Source organism: Panthera onca, chromosome B2 (genome assembly GCF_046562875.1).
Source record: "Panthera onca isolate mPanOnc1 chromosome B2, mPanOnc1 haplotype 2, whole genome shotgun sequence".
Lineage (NCBI taxonomy): Eukaryota > Metazoa > Chordata > Mammalia > Carnivora > Felidae > Panthera > Panthera onca.
In genome coordinates, this window is record NC_138343.1 from 53995035 (window position 1) to 54022762 (window position 27728).

Here is a 27728-nt window from a genome sequence, read left to right on the forward strand (position 1 = left end):
ATTTATTTCCCCAACTTCTGGAGGCTGGAAGTCCAAGATCAGAGGGCCAACATGGTCAGGTTCTAGTGAGACCCTCTTCCAAGCTGCAGACTGCTGACTTCTCACTTGGTAGAAGGGGTAAGGATCTCTCTGAAGCCTTTTATATGAGAGCACTAATTCCATTCAGGAGTGCTCCCCCATCATAACCTAATCACCTCCCAAAGGCCCCATCACCTGATACCGTGACCTAAGTGGGGTAGGATTTCAAAATACAAATTTGGGTGCGGGGAGAGTATATGTGGAGGGCACCCATTCAGACCATAACAGCTGGGTGTGGGGAAAACAAGAGGAACAATGCTGTACCTCAGGGTTAATCATAATGGAAATGTTTACAGACATAGGCTCAAAGGGAGAGGAAAAGAAATGGTATTCCAATATGAAAGGAGAAGATCATATAGACAAAGCTACTATAAAAGTCTGAGATGACCCCATGAGAAAGGAGGCAAGAGGTTAAATTCTCTTTGACTCTTTGTCCTCCTTCCCTTTGATCTCCTGCTTGGACACCCCACTGGCTAAATCCAACTGGGAAGAGGATAAGAAGCTCAAACAGGTCAGCTTCCTAATTTAGACAGCAGAATAGAGATGGCTAGAGAAGGGAGATGGAGGGATAAAGGGAGGGTCTCCAGAACTTGTGTCTGAGCAGGACTACAGTCCTAAGAAGCAGGTCAAGACTTGTCTCTCAGGGAATGGGACTACAAAGCAGAAACTTCAGCAAGGAGGACACTTTAAGGGACTTAGTCAAGCGAAGAAAGCAAAAAACCTAGTTACTGGAGTTAACGGAATCTTTTGCAAAGGTGATTTGATGATTGGTTTCTAAGTTCTGGCTCTAGAGACCTTCTTTAGCCTGCTTACGAGTTAGCAATTAGGAGTGGTTGTCAGGGTCCACTAGAAACCCAGTTTCCTCATCTGTCAAGTATGAATTATAATTGTACCTATCCTAGAGAACTACTATGAGAATTAAATGAGATAGTAGAGGTAAAATGTTAGCACAGTACTTTATGTATAGTAAGCACTCAGTAAATGTTAGCTGTATTTTTATTGTTATTAAATGAAGGAGACAGGATTGGAGAAATGTCATATAGGGCAGGATGTCATATAGGGCAGTAGGGTGAGCAAAATTAGTTCCTTTCCTAGATAGTGATTACATAGATGCCTTTGCATGGTATCACTGCTTACTAGTTAAATTAGTTTTATTAAAAGTATTTCTGCCAACCCTGGGCCTGTAAGATTGTCTTTTTCTTTTCCCATCATGGAAAGTTAAAAATGTTTCAGGTATATAGTCCTTCAAACATATTTTACATTTCCTAGGCTCACACGTAGTCTTCAGTCTAGTCTAAGTAATGTCATTATAGTTTGGCTGTGTTGCTGAATCATCCTAAAGTATATTGATCATCTTTTTAATCAGGATATTGCTGGATAACTTGGAAATTGAAAATGGGTTAGATGTTCTTTGGAAATGGAAGGAGTAAAAAGAGTGAGTTGAAAAGCTCCCTATTGGACATTAGTAAAACCTAGTAATTTCTATGCAGAAATCAAGAGCACTTTGATGAGAAAGTCATACAAGCACCAGTTTTGCTCATAGAGTGTTGTGGGTATTGCAGGAGAAGCCATTCTGATCTTGATTTCTCTTCCTCTAGCATATATATAATTTTCTAAAAATACTATGGATCTTCCTCCCCTATGTCCCACTTTACTAGAGGCTGAGTTGAAACTGGGAGCCCATTTCACAGAGAACATTAAACTGACCTGTGAATATTTAGAATTATGTTGGCACCATTTTCTTGGCACTTTGGAACTCATTTAGAGGGAAGTCTTCAGCCTGTATTCTGACCTGGGTAGTGCAAAGGACCTTTTATGTCTGAACATTCCAAAACTGATATGTATAGAAAACAATCTGACACTTTTGAAAATTATGTAAGGGCAGCTAGGCTTTACTATAGCGCTGTACTTGCCTTTCACATTTTTTATTCAGTTCATAATAGAGAATTTATATTGCGATTCAAAGGCCAATGAGAATTACATTGAATTATATTTTGATATTCATCTATTTTTCTTAAATTTGGTGACTTTTGTTTATTACAATTTCAGAGGTGGGCTTTTGCCTTTTGAATTCCGATATTAACTATATCAACTCATTAAAAGTAAACCTAAATGCATTAAGAGTTTATATTTTTATTAACTTCATTTGCTTTCTTTAGTTATAAAGCTACCCTTTCTCTATGTCTCATTTTGTAGATAGTATGTTTTTCATAATTTGGATGTTGCTTAAAACATTGTTTTTCATACTATGAGCTATAACCTATTAGTGAGCTGTGAAATCAATTTAATACGCTATGATCAGCACTTTAAAAAATAAAACAATATAGTAAATAGACTAGAAATGGAGAGAGTGTATCACATATAGTAAGGGTGAGAATGTTTCATGAAATTTTCTTTTAATTTTGTGTGTTTGTTTCCCAGATCAAAATGTAAAACCTCCAAAAAAGGTTGAAAGCCACTGACTTATATTGTTCAACCAACCACATATCATAGGTGTACTCATGGCTGTGCTTATGTTTAATTTCACATTCTACATGTACTATCTAGGGAATTAATGAAATGATTTATTCTAGCAAAAAATAAAAAATAAAGAAGGGCAGATAACTACTAGGTGAATCTTCTACTATCAGGAACTAAGAGTGTTTAATACCAAATTCACAATATTCCTTCTGAACTTACTAATTGGCAGGTAATATAAACATTGAATCATCTGTTTGTAGATGGTGTAACAGAATATTGGCCTGAAGTCTCCTGAAAAGTAGTCATTCTAAAAGAGGTTTGATATGTCTCTTCTGGTTGGTCTTGAAAGAATTGTGTGTTTTTGAGGAAACTTGAGGATTTACTCTTTAACTAAATCATATTACCGATAGACTCCAGCAAAAGTCTGCTAGAACTGATACATGATTTCAGCAAAGTCGCAGGATACAAAATCAATGTACAGAAATCAGTTGCATTTTTATACACCAATAATGAAGCAACAGAAAGACAAATAAAGAAACTGATCCCATTCACAATTGCACCAAGAAGCATAAAATGCCTAGGAATAAACCTAACCAAAGATGTAAAAGCTCTGTATGCTGAAAACTATACAAAGCTTATGAAGGAAATTGAAGAAGATACAAAGATATGGAAAAACATTCCATGCTCATGGATTGGAAGAATAAATATTGTTAAAATGCCAATACTACCCAAAGTGATCTACACATTCAAAGCAATCCCAATCAAAGTTGCACCAGCATTCTTCTCGAAGCCAGAAAAAGCAATCCTAAAATTTGTATGGAACCACAAAAGACCCTGAATAGCCAAAGTAATATTGAAGAAGAAAACCAAAGCATGAGGCATCACAATCCCAGACTTTAGCCTCTACTACAAAGCTGTAATTATCAAGAAAGTATGGTATTGGCACAAAAACAGACACATAGACCAATGGAATAGAACAGAGACTCCAGAATTGGTTCACAAATGTATGGCCAACTAATCTTTGACAAAGCAGGAAAGAATATCCAATGGAAAAAAGACAGTCTCTTTAACAAATGGTGCTGGGAGAACTGGACAGCAACATGCAGAAGAATGAAACTAGACCACTTTCTTACACCATTCACAAAAATAAACTCAAAATGGATGAAGGACCTGAATGTGAGACAGGAAACCATCAAAACCCTAAAGGAGAAAGCAGGAGAAAACCTCTCTGACCTCAGCAGCAACAATTTCTTACTTGACACATCTCCAAAGGCAAGGGAATTAAAAGCAAAAATGAACTATTGGGACGTCATCAAGATAAAAAGCTTCTGTGCTGCAAAGGAAACAATCAACAAAACTAAAAGGCAACTGATGGAATGGGAAAAGATATTTGCAAATGGCCTATCGGAAAAAGGGCTAGTATCTAAAATCTATAAAGAACTCACCAAACTCCACACCTGAAAAACAGATAATGCAGTGAAGAAATGGGCAGAAAACATGAATAAACACTTTTCTAAAGAAGACATCCAGGTGGCCAACAGGCACATGAAAAGATGCTCAATGTCGCTCCTCATCAGGGAAATACAAATCAAAACCACACTGAGATATCACTTCACACCAGAGTGGCTAAAATGAACAAATCAGGAAACTATAGATGCTGGAGAGGATGTTGAGAAACGGGAAACCTCTTGCACTGTTGGTGGGAATGCAAACTGCTGCAGCCACCCTGGAAAACAGTGTGGAGGTTCCTCAAAAAATTAAAAATAGATCTACCCTATGACCAGCAATAGCACTGCTAGGAATTTACCCAAGGGATACGGGAGTGCTGAGGCATAGGGGTACTTGTACCCCAATGTTTATAGCAGCACTCTCAACAATAGCCAAATTATGGAAAGAGCCTAAATGTCAATCAACTGACAAACGGATAAAAAGATGTGGTTTATATATACAATGGAATACTACTTGGCAATGAGAACGAATGAAATCTGGCCATTTGTAGCAATGTGGATGGAACTGGAGAGTATTATGCTAAGTGAAATAAGTCATACAGAGAAAGACAAATACCATATGTTTTCACTCTTATGTGGATCCTGAGAAACTTAACAGAAGACCAGCGGGGAGGGGAAGGGGGGACAAAAGTTACAGAGAGGGAAGGAGGCAAACTATAAGAGACTCTTAAAAACTGAGAACAAACTGAGGGTTGATGGGGGGTGGGGGAGAGGGGAAAATGGGTGATGGGCATTGAGGAAGGCACCTGTTAGGATGAGCGCTGGGTGTTGCATGGAAACCAATTTGACAATAAATTATATATAAAAAATCATATTAGCAGGAGAAAATTTTATTTCAGGTAATTACAAAAGCAACGTTTTTGTAAACTAATTTTCTCCAATTTTCTTATTGTGTTTACAACACATAACATAAACTTTACCATCTTAACCATTTTAAGGTGTATAATTCAGAGGCATTAAGTACATTCACATTGTCGTGTGATCATCACCACCATCCATCTCCAGAACTCTTCATCTTGCAAAACTGAAAGTCTATACCCATTAAACAGTAACTCCCCATTCCCCCTCCCTCTACCCTGGAGTTATCCTCAACCCCAGTGACCTCGGAGTCTGACATCCGTTACCATCACTAAATGATACTTAACAGGTCTGTATCAGTTATATCTGGCAAAATTCAGTTTTATCAAATAATAACGATTTGCCGTAGGATCTTCTATGTACGTATTATGTCTCTCAAGTACTGATCTTAATTTATTAGTAATAATGTACAGTGAAGTAAGGCACTGAGGAGAGAAAAGTTAAAGCAGCTGGCTTGTTCTACAGGAAAAGAAGTGAAGATGGAAGAAAAGAAAGCAGGTGACACGGTTTAAACTGCATTTAAATACTGTAACTGAGCCCCTATGGCGTTCAGCAAACTAATGCTCATCTGCTCGCCACCTATTTTTGTACAGCCTGTAAGCTAAGAATGCTTTTTACATTTTTACATCGTTGAAAAAAATCAAGATAAGCATAACATGTCATAATATGTGAAATCATGTAAAATTAAAGTTTCAGTGTTCATAAACAGTTTTATTGGAACATATCCACACTTACATGTTTACGTATTATTATGGCTGCTTTCATGCTATGAGGACAGAGTTGAGTTGTTGTGACAGAAACTATACGAGGCAATCTCATCACTTTGTACTGCTGCTCAGTAACCCACAAATCACAGTAATGCAGTTACAATAACTTCACAGTGTTTTAGTGTCATGCATATTGTCATACCAAGGCATTTTATTTTATTTATTTTTTATTACCAGTGCATGACAATCATGTAAAAAAAGAAAAAGAGAGAAAACTGCATTTCAGGTTTTTTTCTTTTTGAGAGACAGAGAGGGAGAGAGAGAGAGAGAGAGAACAAGTGGTGGAAGGACAGAGGGAGAAGAAGAGAGAGAAGCTTAAGCAAGCTCCACACTCAGTGCAGAGCCCTAAGCAGCGCTTAATCTAACCACTGTGAGATCATGACCTGAGCAGAAATCAAGAATCTGATGCTTAACTGAGCTACCCAGGCGCCCCAAGTATTACATGCTTTTTTTTAAATGCTTATTTATTTTTGAGGGGGTGGGGGGAGAATGAGTGGGGGAGGGGCAAAGAGAAAGGGAGACAGAGGATCTGACAGCAGTGAGCCAGAGGAGGGGCTTGAACTTAGGAACCATGAGAACATGACCTGAGCCCAAATCAGACACTTAACCGACTGAGGCACCCAGCACCCCTCCCCCAGGTGTTTCATGCTTTTAAAGCAGAGTGGGGTGTGGATTATTTTGTCATCAAATTGGGCAAAGCATTGCATTTATGATACAGTGACACCATAGGTGTGCTAAAAGAACATGACATATGTCAACGTTACCAAACTAAGCACTCATCCCAATATTCACAATTCACAAGACAGCAACAGTCAGAAAAATTAGAAAATGTAAAATGAAATATCTCATCCCAGTAGAATTTCTTCACAAAAGTAAGAAATGGCGGGTTGCTGTCTGGTTCAGTCAATAGAACATGCAGCTCTTGGTCTTGGGGTCATGAGTTTAAGCCCCACATTTGGCATAGAGCTTACTAAACAATCAAATGAAACAAAATGAAGTGAAAATGCAACCAAAATAAGTTTCTGAGTGGTTCATTTGTTAGCCAAGCAAGGAAAACCATTTACAGATCATGCCAGTAGCTGAAGACATGTGCCCAGAAAATAAACTTACTTAAGACCATTAGACTTTCAGCAAAAAACAGTTGTTCAAAGAACTGAGGACATTGGGGACAACATAATAATCAATTTAAAAACAAGGCAAATAAGGGGCGCCTGGATGGCTCAGTTGGTTAGGTGTCCAACTTCAGCTCAGGTCATGATCTCACAGTCCGGGAGTTCAAGCCCAGCGTCAGGCTCTGTGTTGACAGCTTGGAGCCTGGTTCGGATTCTGTATCTCCCTCTCTCTCTGCCCCTCCCCCACTCATTCTCTCTCTCTCTCTCTCTCTCTCTCTCTCTCTCTCTCTCAAAAAAAAAGAATTGTTTTAATTTAAAAAAATAAAAATAAAAACAAGGCAAATGACTTTTTCTTGGCACTTGATGATTTCAACAGATGCTACTGATATTGCTCAGTTGTTCTTGTTTATTTGGGAGGAATTGCTGAATTTAGAGTGACTGACAAATTAGCCTCTATAAATAGTCTTTGTGAAACAACCACAGGAGAGAATATTTTGAAAGAGGCTGGGAAAACAATGATTCAGTACAACCTGAAGTGGAATCTACTAAGATGTGTTACAATTGATGGTGGTAGAAATGTGTGTGCAGCAGAAAAAGGTTTCACTGGAAAAATTTACAAAACTTGTGAAAATATAAGGTGTTTAAAGCTACTGTCATTCATTTTATAATTTATCAGCAGGTACTTCACAGAAAATATTTTGAACATATTCCATGCTTTTTAAGATAGCTTTATTAAAATATTATTTACATACCTTACAATTTACCCAATTGAAGTTTACAATTCAATATTATTTGTATATTCACAGAGCTGCACAACCATCACCACAATCCAATTTTTAAGAAACATTTTTGTTCTCTCTACATGAAAGGGTATTCTTATATGTATTAGCAATCATATCTCCTTCCTTGCCACGATCTCTTATCCCTAAGAACCCATTAATCTATTTTCTGTCCCTATAAATTTGACTATTCTTGAGATTTAATATAAATGGAATCACATAATGTGTGATCTTTTGTGACTGGTGTCTTCTACTTTGCATGTTTCCAAGGGTCATACATGTTGTAGCATCAGAACTTTATTTCTTATTGCCTAATAATATTTCACTATAGGGATATGCTACATTTTATCTATTTCTTCATAAGTTGATAGACATTCGTTTTTTGTTTTTAACTTTTTAGGTATTATGAATAATATAGCTATGCACATTTGGATACAAGTTTTTGTGTGGATATATGTTTTTTATTTCTCTTGGGTATATACCTAGTAGAATTGATGTGTTACAGGATGACTCAATGTTTAAATTTGGGGGGAATTGCCAGACTTTTCCAAAATGCCTGCACCATTTTGCAATCCCACGAGCAGTGTATAAGGGTTCCAATTTCCAACACTTATTATTTGCTGTCTTTATTATAGCCATCTTAGTGGGTATGAAGGGACATCTCATCATAGTTTTTATGAGCATTTCTGTAATGATTAATGACATTGGGCATCTTTTTTGTGTGATTATTGGCTATTTGTATATATTCCTTGAAGTGATGCCTGTTTAAATCCTTTGCCCATTTAAAAAACTGGGTTGTCTCTTTATAAATGCATTGTAAGAGTTATTTATGTATCCTGTATACAAGCCCCTTATGAGATCTATTTTCAAATATTTTCTTCCATTGCATGGGTTGCCTTTTTTACTTTCATGATGGTCTCATCAAGATGGTGAAGATAATGGCTTTGTTGTCATATTTATAAAATCATTGGTTAACCCAAGATCACAAAATTTACTCCTGGGTTTGCTACTAAGAGTTTATAGTTTTAGTTCTTACTTTTAGGTCTATGATCTAAATGTAAATTTTGAATTAATTTGTGTGTATTGTGTGAGGTAAGATGTGCTCTTTTGCATATGAATTTTTAGTTGTTCCAGTACCTTTTGTTGCAAAGACTCTTCTTTCCACATTTAATTGTATTTGCCTCCTTGTCAAAAATCAATTGACCATAGATGTAAAAGGTTTATTTCAGGATTCTCAATTCTACTCTAATGATGTATATGTCCATCCTTATGCCAGTACCACACTTTTTTTTTAAGTTTATTTATTTACTTTAAGAAAGAGACGGCATGAATAGGGGAGGGGCAGAGAGAGAGGGAGACAGAGAATCCCAAGCAGGCTCCACACTGTCTGCGTGGAGCCTGACCCAATGCTCAAACCCATGAAACTGTGAGATTATGACCTGAGCTGAAACCACGAGTCAGATGGATGCTCAACTGACTGAGCCACTCAGGTGCCCCAGTACCACACTGTCTTGATTACTGTAGCTTTGTAGTAAGATTTATAATTGGAAAGTGAGCATATTCCAAGTTTCTTCTTTTTCAAGATTGTTTTGCCATTCCCAATCTCTTGCATTTTCTTATAATTTTAAGATTATTTTGCAATTTCTGAAAATATCATTATCATTATTGAACCAATAGTGTCAATGGTGAATTTCATTCTTGTGGACTTGGCCATCATCAGTTCCATGAGTTTTTTCAGAAGTAGAAGTTGAATATTCTAACTTGCCCTGCTGTACAGCATTTCAGTAACCTTAGCAATGGTGAAGTTTCACTGCAAATGTTTGAATTCAGGGCCAAGACTGAAATTTTTTGTGAATGAGAACTGCCCTCAACCACTCCTATGGAAGGCTGAATGGCTTTTGGAATCCTGAATGGCTAATGGAAATTAGATTTTGCTGCAGACTTGATGTTTCTTAATGAATTTGTTAATAAACTACAAGACAAAATTGTAAGACAAAACATGTACTTATATGCAAAACTTACACTCAGGTAAATTCATTTCAATAACAACAAATATGTCACTCATAAGTAACGTCTCCAGCTACTTTATACACTTCCCCTGCTGCCATAAGTTAAAACAAGAATTGAGATGTTCATCCCCATTCAGATTTACACCAGATGTAATTTTCCAGTTCAAATTACAGTTCCGGTATTGTATCTCAGACTTCAATGAATGCAAAGAAAATGCAAAGAAATGCAAAAACCTATTTCAAAATACATTTAACTGTGCAATGAGGAGCTTCCACCTAACCTTTAATTGGAAGTAATTAATTGTTGCAATGGAGTCGCACACTAAAGGCAAATATCAAAAGAATTTAGTAGAATTCTATAAAAGTCTACTAGGAGGGGCACCTGGGTGGCTCAGTCGGTTGAGTGACCAACTTTGGCTCAGGTCATGATCTCACAGTTCATGAGTTCAAGCCCTGCGTCGGGCGCTGTGCGGACAGCTGGGAGCCTGGAGCCTGCTTCAGATTCCGTGTCTCCCTCTCTCTCTGCCCCTCCCCCACTCACGCTCTGTCTCTCTCTGTCTCAGAAATAAATAAACATTAAAAAAAAATGTTTTAATTCTACTAGGAGATGAATATCCTCAATTAAAATTATTTGCTTATATTGGGAGGTATGAACTATCTTGGGGATGATTGTGTTACATGATTTTTTTTAACTCAATACCCGGGATTTGTTTTCTTGCTGCTTCAAAGAATGAAGAAGTAGACACAAAATAAAATGAACAGCAGGCAAAAGTTTACTAGAGTATAAGATTAAGAACATCCTAACTAAGAATATCTTACCTATATAAGTATAAATAAGAATATTATGAAAGCTCTCTTTGCAGAGAGAGGACATTTGAAAGTGAATACCCTCCCACTGTAGTCCCTTGCCTACTATAGGTCCCTTGTTTTATAAGGTTTTGGTCACCTCCCTTTTCCTTTCTCCCTTGTTCCTTTTCAGGTTCTACCCTTAATGGCATGATAACTAGGTGGTGGGTTATTCATTCCTGATTGGCTCGACATCATTGTGTGAGGAGTCAGGTTATGGTTATACCATTCTTCATATAACATAAGTTTTATGGTTTATTTCAGTTAGGCATTTTGTATTAGGTATTTTGTTTATTTATTTTTGAGAGAGAGGAGTGCACAAGCGAGCAGGTGAGGGGCAGAAAGAGAAGAGAGAGAGCATCCCAAGCAGAGAGATGGAGAGAGAATGCCAAGGAGGCTCCATACTGTCAGAACAGAGCCTTATACAGGGCTCAAACCCATTGAACTGTGAGATCATGACCTGAGCCGAAATCAAGAGTTGGATGCTTAACTGACTGAGCCACCCAGGAGCCCTTTAGTTAGGTATTGTCATTGTCAAATTCCTTAGGGGAACCTGAAGGGGGAGTCGGTGGTATCTGTTACATTCTTAAGAGGAACCTTACAGCTGAGGGAATTTGCTTGAGGTCAGACATTCCCAGAAGAAATGTTTTAAAATGTGTTTTTCCCCACTCAGGGACCTCAGGTTGTAACCTTTCCCTCTCTGCCTACCGAATCCTATCTTTCCCTAGCATAATTGTGCAATATTGTGAATATACTAAAAAACCAGTGAACATACAATTGAAATGATTAAAATAGTGAATTTTATCTCAATTAAGAAAATTACAAACTCATGGATTAATATCAGTATATGACAGCAACTATTGGTGTAAAAGACATTTTCAGATCTAGAATTTATAAAATCTCATTGCAGGTCAGCATTAACAATGAACACCTGCAAATGATTTTGATGGTAAGGAAAACTTTGAACCCCAATTAAACAAGATCTTAGTTTTAAAAATTCTATTCTCATTAGAATTGTCATACAAAAAGTTGTATTCGATTATCATTAGTATATTTTCAATTTTGTGAATAAAAATTTTGTGAAAATTTATTTTTCTTTTGCTATATAAGAACTACATAATATCCTCGATTTTGCCTCTTGACCTGCAAAACCTAAACTATGTGCCCCCTTTAACAGAAAATATTTGTCAAACTTGCTCCTGGTAAATGGTTTAATGATATTTGCTAGCAGTGGAATTTTTATCTATGGAATGCTCTTAATTGTATATCCTTGATTTAGGATTGCCTATGGCAAACATACCTAGAATCTATGGCTTTATAACTTCCTGGAAAAGGTCACACAAGGTATAGAACTCTGAGGTTATAAAATGGTGATGTGTCACAACCTAAACACTCCTCACTGTGTGAGATGACCCTCAAACCTCATGTAGAGGCCTCACTTATTCTAGACCACAGAGTACCTATGTGATCTGAAAAGAGAGGACCTACAAAGCCAACAAAATGACCTAGAGTGCACCCTACTTGACCTGTGCCTCTTGATTGCTTGTATAATTGAAATTGTTAATAAAGCTTGATGCTAGATAAGATCTCTGCTATTTGTGGCTCAGATATGATAGCCCAGTCCCATGTGTGAGCTTAAGTATTCTTCATATATCTGAAAACACAAAGTAAGTTTTCAGAGTCACAATAAGCAATTTTGGCAAGACCATCCCACATATTATTTCACACTTGGAGTAGAGAATGATGAATTTCTCTTAAAGTAGGTACAAGTACCATATTTATTATAAAAGGATTATTTAGTGTGATTTGGTAAGGAGCATATATTACCTTCTGCTCAACAGTGTACATATTTCTTGAAGTCCCTTTGAGCTCACTTCCTTCTGTAGTTAAAGTTTTATTATTTATAATTTAATATCTTTTCATAGAAATAAACCAATATATGCAAGTAATAAGGATGCTAAGACCAAATGTACCATATCATCTGTGTATAGAAAAAATTAAATTTGAACATTTCAACCCTGTTCTACCTAAGAATTATCATCTGCTTTATCAGGTTTTAAAAAATGATTATCCCTCAAAATTTTTTTTGAAATGTATTTTTGCCTTTGAGATATATTTTTCTTCCATTCTTTATGGTACAATTCTTAAAGTTACACCAAGGAAAATCTTCCACCTCAAAACTCTAGGTTTTCAGGAAAAGAAAAAATCCTTAAGCAATTCTTATGGATTTCCTTTGGAATATTTTGATCTTGATGAAATCTGCAATTATTAATGCCTTTTACAACTTAGTCCTTGAAATACTGTTTGCATAAATTTATAATGTTTCTACGTTGGTTTTTAGACTCTTCATAACTGACTGACAAGAAAAAACTTGGAAAAATGGAAATTTTTCTTACACTATTTCATTTTATAAGTGACAACTCACTGCATATCAGTCACATCACGGAAACATGACAACCTCGTGATGATGAAATTGGAAGACTTTTGAATCAAATGAAAATGTGTAATAAATTGGTCAGTGGGAGATGGGGCGCCTGGGTGGCTCAGTCGGTTAAGCATCCGACTTCAGCTCAGGTCACGATCTCGCGGTCCGTGAGTTCGAGCCCCGCGTCAGGCTCTGGGCTGATGGCTCAGAGCCTGGAGCCTGCTTCCAGTTCTGTGTCTCCCTCTCTCTCTGCCCCTCCCCCGTTCATGCTCTGTCTCTCTCTGTCCCAAAAATAAATAAACGTTAAAAAAATTTTTTTAAAAAAATTTGTCAGTGGGAGAAAGATAAGAAGCATTTAGTAAAAGTACTACTTGAGTGGCTAGTGCCATTATGAAACATATAGTTGCTAAATATATTATGTATCCCTTTTTGTTTTTGTTTTTAAGGAAAAACACTGATGTTGGGGCTACGTCCAGAATAGCATCATCTACATGGGCACTCCCTCTTCCTACAATTACAGAAAATATTTGATAACTACTTGAGAAAATGCAGAAGATCTTGCAAACAGATGACCTTACCAATACCCAAGCTCTTAGAAAAGGAAAAAGGAAAAGAACAGAGACAATGGACTCAGAGAATGCAAATAGTGACATGGATAAAGGACAGGTTGGTGTTCTGTTACCTCATTGCCATTTTTGTATCTAGCTCCAGCACAATTCCATAATTCTTTTCATAATGTATGAGTTAGTACTTTCCCGTCTTCTATTAACTTATGCTTCCCTTTAATTCTTTATTCAACTAAGGGAATAAAATGCCCTGTTCTCTTTGTGATGTTGAACAAGTTGAGTGAAAAACTCAAAAGTCATTTTACCTCCTTCCATATAAGTATGACCAGTTATGCCGTTGTTCAAACTTTCCCTCATATTCTGGGAAATGAAAAAGCAGCAAACTGTCAGAAACTATTTTTCCTCTCAAAAAGTACTGAAGAAATTGAGATATCTCTTTAGGATTCAGTTTCTTTTCTTTTGTAACTCCAATTTGTGGCCCACGTTCATCACTGGTTTGGTCTAGGATCCTTTCTTATTTTTATTCATTTATTCCTTTTTGATTGGGATTCCCCACTCCCATACTCCTCTTATGCTTTGGGCAATCCATCAGTGTTTATTCTGGATCTTTTTATTTGTGTGTCCTTGCAATATATATATTTGTGTATGCCTTTATAATACATGTAGTGTTTATGTGCATGTATTCTTATACAATTTTTTAAATACATACTATACATTCTCATAGTTTAAAATATCTTTTGGTCCTCCGGGGATGGTGTCTAGGGGCATTCAGGATGGTCTGGCATTTGACACACTGTCATATGCCTCTAGCAAAACTAGGCTGTTCTAAAACCCTGGTAATGGAATTGTTTACCTTTATACTAAGAAAGTTAGTAAATCACCAAAATTTGCCTGTGGAGTGTGCTCGGTCCATCTTTAAGGAGCTTGTGCTGTGAGACAAGACCTAAAGTTCTTATGAGGTTCTCTAAAACGAAAAGACATGTCAGCAGGGCCCATGGTGGTTCCACGTTGCCAAATGTGTGCTTGACAGGATCAAGCGCGCTTTCTTTATTGAGGAGCTGAAAGTCGTTGTGAAAGTGTTGAGGGCACAGGAAGAGCCAGAAAACAAAATAAATTATAAAGCTTTTCTGAGTTAAAAAAATCAAAAGGCATATATATATATATATATATATATATATATATATATATGTATGTAAACATACACACATTTATGTGTGTGTGTGTGTGTGTGTGTGTGTGTGTGTGTGTGTGTATTTTTTTAAGGGGAACTGTGAAAAGTCTCCCTCACATCCCTGTCTCCCGTCTACCCTGTTCCCACTTCCCATCCACCCGCTATAGGTAAACCACATTTATTGCTTTCTTGTTTATTCTTCCAGTGTTTCTTATTCGAGTAAAGCAAATATAAACATAGATATTTTTATCCCCTCTTTTGTACAAAAAAGTAACTTACCAGACATGCTGCTTAGTACTTTGCTTTTTTACTTGATTTTTTTAGTTTATTTATTTTAATGTTTTTTAATGTTTATTTATTTTTGAGACAGAGCATGAGCGGGGGAGGGGCAGAGAGAGAGGGAGACACAGAATCTGAAGCAGGGTCCAGACTCTGAGCTGTCAGCACAGAGCCCAACGTGGTGCTCAAACCCATGAACCGTGTGAGATCATGACCTGAGCTGAAGTCAGATGCTTAACTGACTGAGCCACCCAGGCACCTCTATTTATTTTCAGAGAGAGAGAATGAGTAACTGACTGAGCCCTTTATTTAATGTTTTTTGAAGATCTTTCCACTAGTACATAAACAAGTTTCTCTCTGTTTTTAAAATGTTTATTTATTTTTGAGACAGAGAGAGTGGGGGGGGAGGGGCAGAGAGAGAGGGAGACAGAGGATCCAAAGCACAGAGCCTGATGTGCGACTGGAACTTATGAACCACAAGATCATGACGTGAGCCGAAGTCAGATGCCTAACCAACTGAGCGACCAGGTGCCCCAGAACTTTCTCTTTTTCACAACTCCATATTATTCCACTGTATCTATGTACCAATCTTTACTTACCAGTATTACATTGGTATAATATATACCTCAACCCGTGTCAGATTTTTCAGTCAGCACTGTTTTTAACATTTATCTATATTGCTATTATACATCTGATTCATCATATCTAACCACTGCATAGCACCAGATTTTACTTGCATTGTCCTTTTCTCCAATGATGAATACCTAAGTTTCCTGCACCATCTTGCTACTACAAACAACGAAAAAAAAAATACCCTCATACCTGTCCTTTTAAGAAACAATGTGAGGGTTTCTCTGGAATAAACACATAGGAAGGATGACTTATGGCTTATAAGTTATATGTTTGTTTCTAGTTCATTTGACCAAATATTATAAGATTACTTTCCAGAATGTCCACATCGGTCCACATGCTCAGAAGCAGCACACGAGGGATTCCTATATTTGTACTTCCCTACCATCACTTAACATTTATACTCATATTTTATATTTCTGGCAATGACGGGAGAAAATGACATCTTTCTTCAATTTATTGGTGCAGATTTCGGGGATTCAGTAGTTCACTGAGGAGTAAAAAAGTCACAAGATCTTACAGGCCAGTGTTGTGATTTTTTTAGCAATTTATTTTCTTCAGAAAGTTAATAGCTTTCCAGATTACTTATTTCTATTTGATTCCATGGTTAGTAACTACAGCCAGAGATCTTGGACCAGAGATTTGGTCATAAATAAGCTTGAAAACTCTCTTTTATTATGGTATCTGTGTTCATCCTCTTTTCTCTCCAATTTATGGCAGTTATCTAATGGCCATGCGAAACAATAAGCTCAAAGGTAACACACTGAATTTGATACTTACCATTGGGACAGATCTCAACAGATATCAAGAGAAGCTCTTGAGAAAGCCTCGAGGTCAGTCTTACCTCCTGCTGTTTAGATATGGCAGTAATTGGCTTTTCAAACCTTGAAGATTTAACATTACTGATTATTGGTAAATTTAGATTGTAGGCTACATTCAGGTGAAAGGAGGTAGAAAGAGAAAACCTTCCTCTCTGCAAACTGGTTAACTGACAAGAAGTCCCTGGTACACACCAACATTTCTTTTTCCAGGCTCAGTAAACACCTGGTCTGCCTTCCAAAGTATTCCAGATGACAGGTTTACCAAATATGTCACAAGGTCTGACAAGAGTCAACAGCTTTCCAACACGTTATATCTCTGCTTTTTTTGGACGACAACCTGATCTCTAAATGATTCAAACATATGTCAGGTTTTGAATATCTTGCTTCTAGGTACCAAAATCTGTATTAGTTATGATGCATGTTTCAAAGGCTGTAACAAGGCCCAAATATAACAGTGGCTTTATACATGATGGAGGTTTACTTCCCTTTCACATAACAAGGGCAGTTCAGGCTTACTATGGCAGCTCCACAAAGTTGGGGCTTTCTCTTATCTTGCTGGTCTACCTTACTCAACACAGAGCCTCTATCTCTGGGTCCAAAGTGACTACTCCAGCTTCCACCATCATGCCTTCCTCTCTGACAACAGAAGAAGAATACAGGTGGTAGACATGCCCGTTCCTTTTAAGGTCATGATCCAGTAGTGGTACACATTGCTTCTACTTCTATCTTATTGATGGACACTTAGTCACATAGCCACACTGAGATGCACAGGAGCCTGGGAAATGTAATCTTTAGCTGACAGCTACCTGCCCAAGTAAAAACCTATCACTCTAAGAAAAATGGGAGAACACATACCTGGAGAGAAGTAGTAGTCTCTGTCACTGTCCACTTTTCTATTGGACTCTTATCTTTTCTGTTGTTTTTTTTAGTTTATTCTAGAGGGTTTCCTGTTCTATTCTTATCGATTTGCACAAATACCATTTCTACTGAAGAAATTTAGTCTCTTATGGTTTTTGTTTTTGCAAATATCTTCTCCCAATCTGATATTTGTCTATTAATTTTATATTTTCCATTGATGTTTACAAATAGATTTGCTTTTGCCTCATTTCATTTATTTCTTTTAGGAATTTGCTAAAAATGGTAAGAACTAGGCCACAGATTCTAATTTTTTCAAATTTTCTCCATAGATTTATGGCATCCTTCAGTTTTCAAAAAAAAAATCTTTCATTTTTATTTAGCTAAATCCATCATTTTTTTTCCTGTAGGATTTATATAGCTAATGTGAGTACATTAGCTACTTGCCTACATATGATAATAGTAATTTTCATTAGCCTTATATATATTATATATGTCACATCGATGCATATATATAATAATGAAATACATGCACATATACATATACTTGTATATTTATAAAATAAGGAATGAGGTTGAATGTATACATTATAAATCATGCAAAAATGTAATTGTATTTTGTAACTGATCCTACTGGGCTTTCATTTCTCCATCCCTGCTTAACAAGAAAGAAAAAAGCTTCAACTTGCTTATTCACAGTGAATTACATTTAGAGTTTTCTAGTTTTTAAAAGTCCCTTTGAACTATTAGTATTTTAGTTTTAGTCACTTCCAGGTCCTTTGAGGGTTCTGTTGGCACAGCAGGTAAAGTTTGCCATCCTGGCACCCACTGCCATACTCTTGTTTATTCTTTTTTTCATCTTGATAAGTGTACTCTTTAATCTCCTTCACTGATTTCACTCATCCCCCCACTCACCTCCTCTCTGGTAACCAACAGTTTGTTCTCTATAGTTAAGAGTCTGTTTCTTGGTTTCTATCTCTCACTTTTTTTCCCCTTTGCTCATTTGTTTTGTTTCTTAAATCCCACAAATGAGTGAAATCATATTATATTTGTCATTCTCTGACTGACTTATATTATACTCTCTAACTGCATCCATGTCATTGCAAATGGCAAGATTTCATTCTTTTTTATGCCTGAATAGTATTCGTTGTGTATATATACCACATCTTATTTTTTATTCATCTATCAGTGGACACTTAAGCGGCTTCCATAATTTGCCTATTGTAAATAATCCTACAGTAAACAGGGATGCATGTATCCCTTTGATTAGTGTTTTTGTATGCTTTGGGTAAAAACCCAGTAGTATGATTACTGGATTATAGGGTAGCTCTGTTTTTAATTTTTTCAGGAAACTCCATACTGATTCCACAGTGGCTGTACCAGTTTGCATTCCCACCAATGGTACACAAGTGTTCCTTTTTCTCCACATCCTCATCAATACTTGTTGCTTCTAGTGTTTTTGATTTTAGCCATTCTGGCAGGTGTGAGGTAATATCTCATTGTAGTTTTGATTTGCATTTCCCTGATGATGAGTGATGTTGATCATCTTTTCATGTGTTTATTGGCCATCTGTATGTCTTCTTTGGAGAAATATCTGTTTATGTCTTCTGCCCATTTTTAATTGGATTATTTCTTTTGGGGGTGTTGAGTTGTATAAATTATTTTTTCTTTTATTATTATTATTTTTTAGAGAGAAATCAAGTGGGGGAGAGGGCAGAGGGGGGAAGAGAGAGAGAGAGATATCAAATTTTAGGCAGGTTACGTGTTCAATGTGGAGCCCGACACAAGGTTCAATCCCATGACCCTGGAATCATGACCTGAGCCAAAATCAAGAGTCAGGTGCTCAATCAACTGAGCCAGGCACTCCTATACTATAAGTTCTTTATATATTTTGGATACTAACTCATTATTGAATATGTCATTTGCACATGCCTTCTACCATTTAGTAGGCTGCCTTTTCATTTTGTTGACTGTTTCTTTCGCTGTGCAGAAACTTTTTTATTTTGTAGCCCTGACAGTTTGTTTTTGCTTTTATTTCCCTTGTCACAGGAAAAAATGTTGCTATGGCCAATGTCAGAGAAATTACAGGCTGTACTGTCTTCCAGGATTTTTATGGCTTTAGGTCTCACGTTTAAGTCTTTAATCTAATTTTGAGTTTGTTTTTGTGTATGGTGAAAATGAGTGGCCTAGTCTCATTGTTTTGCATGTGGCTTCTTCAACACCATTTGTTGAAGAGATGGTCTTTTTTCCATCGTATATTCTTTCTTCCTTTGTCGAAGATTAATTGACCATATAACTGAGGGGTTATTTCTGGGTTTACTCTTCTATTCCATTGATACATGTGTCTAGTTTTAAATGTCAGTACCATATTGTTTTAATTACTAAAACATTGTAATAATAACTTGAAGTCTGGAATTGCGATAATTCCAGTTTTATTTTTATTTTTCATGATTGCTTTTGGGGCATTTGGGTATCTCAGTTGGTTGAGCATCTGCCTTCAGCTCAGGTCATGATCCCGCAGTTCATGAGTTAGAGCCCCACATGGGGCACACTGTTGTCAGTGCAGAGCTCACTTAGGATCCTCTGTCCCCCTGTCTCTGCCCCTCCCCTGTTTGCACTCACTCAAAAGTACATAAACATTAAAAAAAAATTGCTTTGGCCATTCAAGGTCTTTTGTGGTTCCATACAGATTTTAGGATTGTTCTAGTTCTGTAAAAAATGCTTTTGGCATTTTGATAGGGATTGTATTAAATCTGTAGATTCTTTGGGTAGTATGGACATTTTAACAATATTTTGTTTCTCCAACCCATGAGCATGGAATGTCTTTCCATTTGTCTGCATCATCTTGAATGTCTTTCATCAGTGTTCTATAGTTTTTAGAGTACAGGTCTTTTACTTCTTTGGTTAAGTTTATACCTAGATATTTTATTGTTTTTGCCGCAATTATACATGGGATTGTTTTCTCTTTTTTTTAATGTTTATTTTTGAAAGAGAAAAAGACAAAGTATGAATGGAGGAAGGTCAGAGAGAGAGGGAGACTCAGAATCCAAAGCAGGCTCCAAGCTGTCAGCACAAAGCCCCGTGTGGGGCTTGAACCACGAACCGTGAGATCATGACCTGAGCTGAAGTCGGAAGCTCAACCGACTGAGTCACCCAGGTGCCTCTCTTTTTTTTTTAAGTTGATTTATTTTGAGGGGTGCGTGGGTGGCTCAGTGGGTTAAGGTCCAACTTCAGCTCAAGTCATGATCTTGTGGTTTGTGAGTTTGAGCCCCGCTTCAGGCTCTGTACTGACAGCTCAGAGCTTGGACCCTGCTTCAGATTCTGTGTGTCCCCCTCTCTCTGCCCATCCCATTTTCATGCCCTGTCTTTCTCTGTCTCTCAATAATAAATATTTATTTATTTATTTTGAAAGAGACAGAAAGAATGTAAGTGGGAGGAGGGGCAGAGAGAGGGGGAGAATCCCAAGAAAACTCCACTCTGTCAGCACACAGCCCGACACGGGGCTTGAACCCACAAAACCTTGAGATCATGACCTGCGCCGAAATTAAGAGTCAGATGCTTAACTGACTGAGCCACCCAGCCACCTCTAGGATTGTTTTCTTAATTTCACTTTTTGCTGCTTCACTATTAGTGTACAGGAATGCAACAGATTTCTCTCCGTTGATATCGTATCCTGCAACTTCATGAATTCATTTATCAGTTGTAGTAGTTTTTTGGTAGTCTTGAAAGTATTCTATAAATAGTATCATGTCATCTGCAAATAGTGAGAGCTTTACTTCTTCCTTACCAATGTGGTTGCCTTTTAATTTTTTATGTTGTCCAATTGCTGTGGCTAGGACTTCCAGTACTATGTTGAATAAAAGTGGTGAGAGCAGATATCCTTGTCTTTTTCCTGACCTTAGGAGAAAAGCTCTCAGTTTTTCACCATTGAATATGATGTTGGATGTGTGTTTTTCATATAAGCCCTTTATTATGTTGGGGTTACCCTCTAGATCTATTTTGCAGAGGGTTTTTATCATGAATGGATGCTGTACTTTGTCAAATGCTTTTTCTGCATCTATTGAAATGATCCTATTATCCTTTCTCTTATTGATGTGATGTATCATGTTGATTGTTTCACAAGTATTGAACCACTCCTACATCCTGGGAATAAACCCACTTGATTGTGGTGAATGACTTTTTTAATGTATCACTGGATTCAGCTTGCTAATATTTTGTTGAAGATTCATGACAGATATTGGCCTGTAGTTCTCTTTTTCTGTGGTGTCTTTATGTGGTTTTGGAATCAGGATAATACTGGCCTTGTAGAATGAATTTCATGTTTCCTTTCCTCTTCATCTTTTGGAATAGTTTGAGAAAAATAGGTATAAACTCTTCTTTAAATGTTTGGTAGAATTTGCCTGTGAAGCCATCTGTTCCTGGACTCTTGTTTTTTGGGAGTTTTTAATTACTGATTCAATTTCATTCCTGGTAATTTGCCTGAACAGACCAATTCTTTCTTTAGCTTTGGTAGGTTATATGTGTCTAGTAATTTATCCATTTCTTCTAGGTTGTCCAATTTGTTGGCATATAGGTTTTCATAATCTATTACACTTGTTTCTATTTCTGTGGTAATGGTTGATATTTATCCTCTTTAATTAGTGATTTTTTAAATGTTTATTCATTTTTGAGACAGAAAGACAGAGCACAAGCAGGGGAGGGGCAGAGGGTGAGGAAGAGCACAGAATCTGCGGCAGGCTCCAGGCTCTGAGCTGTTAGCACAGAGCCTGAGGTGGGGCTCAAACTCACGAATCGCAGGATCATGAACTAAGCCAAAGATGAACACTTAACCAAACGAACCACCCAGGTGCCCCCTCATTAGTAATTTTGTTTATTTGGGTTCTCTCTTTTTTTTTTTTAATGAGTCCGTATAGGGGTTTATCAATTTGGTTGATCTTTTCAAAGAACAAGCTCCTGGCTTCATTGATCTGTTCTATTGGAGTTTTTTTACTTTCTATACCACTTATTTCTGCTCTAATCTTTTTTTTTTCATTGATGTCCTTTTTTTCTTTTTTCTTTTTTAAATTTTTTTAATATGAAATTTATTGTCAAATTGGTTTCCATACAACACTCAGTGCTCATCCCAACAGGTGCCCTCCTCAATGCCCATCACCCACCCTGCCCTCCCTCCCACCCCCCATCAACCCTTAGTTTATTCTCAGTTTTTAAGAATCTTTTATGGTTTGGCTCTCTGCCTCTCTAACTTTTTTTTTCTTCCCCTCCCCCATGGTCTTCTGTTAAGTTTCTCAGGGTCCACATAAGAGTGAAAACATATGGTATCTGTCTTTCTCTGTATGACTTATTTCATTTAGCATAACACTCTCCAGTTCCATCCATGTTGCTACAAAGGCCATATTTCATTCTTTCTTATTGCCAAGTAGTATTCCATTGTGTATATAAACCACAATTTCCTTATCCATTCATCAGCTGATGGACATTTAGGCTTTTTCCATAATTTGGCTATTGTTGAAAGTGCTGCTATAAACATTGGGGTACAAGTCCCCCTATGCATCAGCATTCCTGTATCCCTTGGGTAAATTCCTAGCAGTGCTATTGCTGGGTCATAGGGTAGATCTATTTTTAATTTTTTGAGGAACCTCCACACTGTTTGCCAGGGTGGCTGCATCAGTTTGCATTCCCACCAACAGTGCAAGAGGGTTCCCGTTTCTCCACATCCTCTCCAGCATCTATAATCCCCTGATTTGTTCATTTTAGCCACTCTGACTGGCGTGAGGTCATATCTCAGTGTGGTTTTGATTTGTATTTCCCTGATGAGGAGTGACGTTGTCTGCTCTAATCTTTATTACATCCCTCCTTTTCCTGGATTTGGGGTTTTGTCTGTTCTTCTTTTCTAGCTCCTTTAGATGTAAGGTTAGGTTGTTTATTTGAGATTTTTCTTGCTTCTTGAGGTAGGCCTGTATTGCTATAAACTTCCCTCTTAACACCACTTTTGCTACATCCCAAAGATTTTGGACCATTGCATTTTCATTTTCACTTGTTTTCATGTAATTTTTTATTTTTTCTTTTATTTATTAGCTGACCCATTCATTTTTTAGTAGCATGTTATTTAACCTCTATGTATGTGTGCTCTTTCCAGATTTTTTCTTTTGGTTGATTTCTAGTTTCATAGCATTGTGGTCAGAAAAGATGCATGGTATGACTTTGATTTTCTTTTTATTTTATTGAGACTTGTTTTGTGGCCTAATATGTGCTCTATTCTGGAGAATATTCTATGCGCACTTGGAAAGAATGTGAATACTGCCATTTTAGAATAGAATGTTCTGAATATGTCTGTTAAACACATCTAGTCCAGGGTGTCATTCAAAGCCACTGTTTCCTTATTGATTTTTTGTTTGGATGATCTGTCCATCATAATATAAGTGGGGTGTTACATTAGTTACCATAGTAGTCCCCTACTATTATTCTATTACTATTGATTATTTACTTTATGTTTTCTATTAAATGTTTTATGTATTTGGGTGTTCTGATCTTGAATGCATAATTATTTACAATTGTATCCTTTTGTTGAATTGTCCCCATTATTATTGTATAGTGTCCTCTTTGTCTCTTGTTCCAGTTTTTATTTTAAAATCTATTTTGTCCTATATAAGTATTGCTACCCTGGCTTTCTTTTGACATCCATTTGCATGATAAATGTTTCTCCATCCCCTCACTTTCTTTGCTGTTGTTATTGTTGTTGTATAAGAGAGACGCAGAGGGGCAGAGAGAGAGGGAGAGAGGGAGAGAGAAGTGGGTCTCACCTGAGTGGGGCTCATGTTCACCTGAAGTGGAGCTTGAGCTTACCTGATGTGGGAATCAAACTCACGAACCATAAGATCGTGACCTGAGCCAGAGTCAGATGCTTAACTGACTGAGCCACCCAGGTGCCCTCCATCCCCTCACTTTCAATCTGCAGGTGTCTTTTTTTTTTAAAGAAGAGACTTTTTAATTTTTTGTATTTTTAAATGTTTATTTATTTATTTTGAGAGAGAGAGAAGATGAGCAAAGTAGGGGCAGAGAGGGAAGGAAAGAGAGAATCCCAAACGGGCTCCAAGCCTAGCATGGAGGAGCCAACACTGGGCCTCAGTCCCATGACCACGAGATCATGACCTCAGCCAATATCAAGAGTCAGATGCTTAACCAACTGAGGTACCCAGGCACCCCTGAAATGAGTCTTTTATAGGCAGAAAATAGATGGGTCTTGTTTTTTATCCATTCTGTCACCCTATGTCTTTTGATTGGAGTGTTTAGTCCCTTTACATTCAAAGTAATGATTAATTGATATGTATTTATTGTCACTTTTTTTTTCTACTTCTTTGTAGTTGTTCCTATAGATTTTCTCTGATCCTTTCTTCTCTTGCTCTCTTTCATGGTTTGTTGGGTTTCTTTAGTGATATACTTGGATACCTTTCTCTTTATTCCTTGCATATTTCCTGGTTTTTTATTTGTGGTTACCACTAGGTTTTTATATAACATCTTCTGCATAGAGTAGTCTATATTAGGTTGATGATTGCTTAAGTTTGAAACAATTTCTTACTCCTTCCCAATGTTTTAGGTATATAGTGTCATATTCTACATCCTTTAATTTTATGAATACCTTTGACTTGTTTTTACAGAAATACTTACTTTTACTGCTCTTGTATATTTTACTTTTCATACTCTCTTTTATGGTCTTTCCTTTATATTCAAAGGAATATTTCTTGAAGGCTTGTTTAGTAGTCATGAACTCTTTTATTTTTTGTCTGAGAAACTTTTTATTTCTCCTTCGATTTTGTATGATACTCTCTGATAGAGTTTTCTTAGCTACAGCTTTTTCTTTTCAGGAGTTTGAATGTATCATTCCACTTCCTGCTGTCCTGCAAAGTTTCTGCTGAAAAATCCACTGATAGCCTTATGGAGTTTCCCCTGTATGTAACTGTCTTCCTTTCTCCTGCTGCTTTAAAATGTTTTTCTTTATCATTACTTTTTGCCATTTTAATTACTATGTGTCTTGGTATGGACCTTCTTGGGTTGAATTTGGGACCTTCTTAGGGGGAATCTCTGTGCTTTATGGATCTGGATATCAGTTTCCTTCCCCAGATTAGGGAAGTTTTCAGATATTATTTCTTCAAGTAAATTTTCTGCCTTCTTTTCTCTCTCTTCTTCCTCTGAGATCTCTATAACGTGAATGGTATTATGCTTGAGGGGGTCATTGAGTTCCCTAAGACTATTCTCAATTTGAACAAAAGGAAGGAAAGAAAATGAGCTTTTCTTAGCAAAATTAGTTTTTGCTCAGCTTGGTTACTCTCCATTACTTTGTCTTCCGGGTCATTAATTCATTCCTCACTTCATCTAGACTGCTATTTATTCCATCAAATGTATTTTAAATTTCAATTATTTTGGTCTTGATCTGATTTTTTTTTATCTCTGTGTTAAAGGTCTCACTGATGTCCTGCCCTCTTTTCTCAACTCCAGTGAGTATCTTTATGATCATTACTTTATTATTTTATCTATCTATCTATCTATCTATCTATCTATTTTTAGAGAGATTGAGAGAGCATGCATAGGGGAGAGGGACAGAAGGAGTAAGAGAGAGAATCCCAAGCAGGCTCCATGTTCAGCACAGACACAGGGCTTGATCCTACGATACTGGAATCATAACCTAAGCTGAAATCAAAAGTCAGATGTTCAACTGACTAAGCCACCCAGGCACCCCTTATCATTACTTTAAAATCTCTATTAGACATGCTACTCATATCCATTTTGCTTAGGTCCCTTGCTAGTATTTGTTCCTTTTCTTTCATTTGGGACATATTCTTGCATCTCCTCATTTTGTTTAACTCTCTGTGTCTGTTTCTCTGTGTTAGAAAACTCAGCTACTTCTCTTGCCATTTACAATAATAACGTTACAAAGAAGAGGTCCTCTATTGCTCTGTAGTGCAGTGTTCCCTATTCCCCAGGGCCTAACACTTCAAGGAGTGTCTCCTATGTGTGTTGCATGTGCTCTGCTGTTGAATCTTGGCCTTTTCTTCCTTCAGTCCAGTTGTCTGCAAAAGTTTTCTTTGCCTACTGTGGGCATTGTTTGGTCCCTAGCAGGAGTGGGGCCCACTGCCACCTTCTAAAAGGTTCTGGAATTGTGTGGTCTCTCTGTCTACACACTGAACTATTTCTGTTTCACCAGTTTCCTCAGCACTTACCTGTTTCCTGACAAGGACAAAGGGACCATTTGGATTCTCCAGCTGCTTTGTAAGAACTCTGGAGAGTCTGGCTGCTCTCTCTGGTCCAACTGTCTAGACACTAATATTGGCCATTTCAGATTTATAACCCTGAGAAATACCATGTTGACATGATGCTAATGCTGGACATCATGCCTCTTTGGGGAGTGTTTAATGCACTGAGAGGGAAGGAGCCAATCCTGTTGCTCTAAGATTGCCCCTCATTTATCTGGATGTTTCTAACATATACCCTTACCCCGTGATCCTTCTCCCTTCCCCTCAAATAGTGGGGTCAGGAAGAGCAAAGACACTTGAATCTGATTTCCTGCCATTCCAGCTACTTATTCCCTAGGCTCCTCCTAGCACCAGAATGTCTCTTCCTTTCCTGTACAACAGAAACTTTCTTTATGTCATACCTTTATCTCTTATATTCTAAAGTTTATTTTTAAAAACTTTATACTCCAGCCTTTTAGATTTGGATCTTTACAAATTCATTACCAAGGCAAATTTGGTAATTTGAGGAAATCCTTTTCTGTCTCAACACAGCCTGTGTTTTGCAACTCAAATGTGTATGTTTCAGAGTATTGTCTTGCTATTGATCTTAAAAATTATTTTTAAAACTAAAAGGAAAGCATGAATGTTTTGTTCTAGGTGAATCTTCTCTCTCTTTTCTCTGATGCAATAAACTCCCAAATTTCTAACAGTCTCAACAGAGAGACTGTGAGTGAAGAGTTAGGGGAAAAATGGAGGGTGGAGATGAATTACAAATATTTGAGTGGCAGTCTGGTTGATCCTTCTCTGTTATACTATTTTCCTACTTTATATTCTTCACTGAAGTTAGACAGAATCCTGATTTTTGCTATGTGAGAGATGTGTGCATGAAACTTTGATGTCTTACCTTTTTCTGAGCTCTCCTGGAGAGAGGAAGACAAAGCTGAGGCTAGTTCACTAGGTAAGACATCTGTAGCAGGAAATGCCCAGGAGATGAGGGTTTTGTAGGTCCCTTCAGCACACAGAACATGGGATAAACCATTAAAGTCACTTTGAAGCTTTTTTTGTTGTGCCTGCCTTGTATTTTAGAGAGACCCATATTCAGGAAATGCCTTTCTGCCTGGTGAGAGCTCCAGTGAGGAAGAAGAGCCTTTAGCAGAATTGTCAAAGGAGGAATTGTGCACGAAAATAAAAAGCCTGAAACAAAAACTAACAAACACCCGGAAAGAAAACAGCCGACTTCGACAGTCTTTGGTCATGCTTCAAGGTAAACTTTGAGAAAACTGACATTTTTAGATGAAAGGGAAAATATATGATAAATGAAAATTATTGCAAATCAC

The 27728-nt window shown here is 37.2% G+C and overlaps 1 protein-coding gene across 2 annotated transcripts in view; it reads left to right on the forward strand.

Annotated features, from left to right (window-relative positions):
- BEND6 (BEN domain containing 6) overlaps positions 1-27728 on the forward strand; it is a 63281-nt gene that overhangs the window by 11360 nt on the left and 24193 nt on the right. Inside the window, exons 2-4 of one of the 2 annotated variants that reach the window (XM_060615817.3) lie at positions 13289-13508; positions 25621-25656; positions 27478-27655. In XM_060615817.3, coding sequence (XP_060471800.1) covers positions 13389-13508; positions 25621-25656; positions 27478-27655 — 334 coding nt within the window. In that variant the 5' untranslated portion in view covers positions 13289-13388. The remainder of the gene's footprint in view (positions 1-13288; positions 13509-25620; positions 25657-27477; positions 27656-27728) is intronic. The other variant, XM_060615818.3, reaches the window with a different exon arrangement.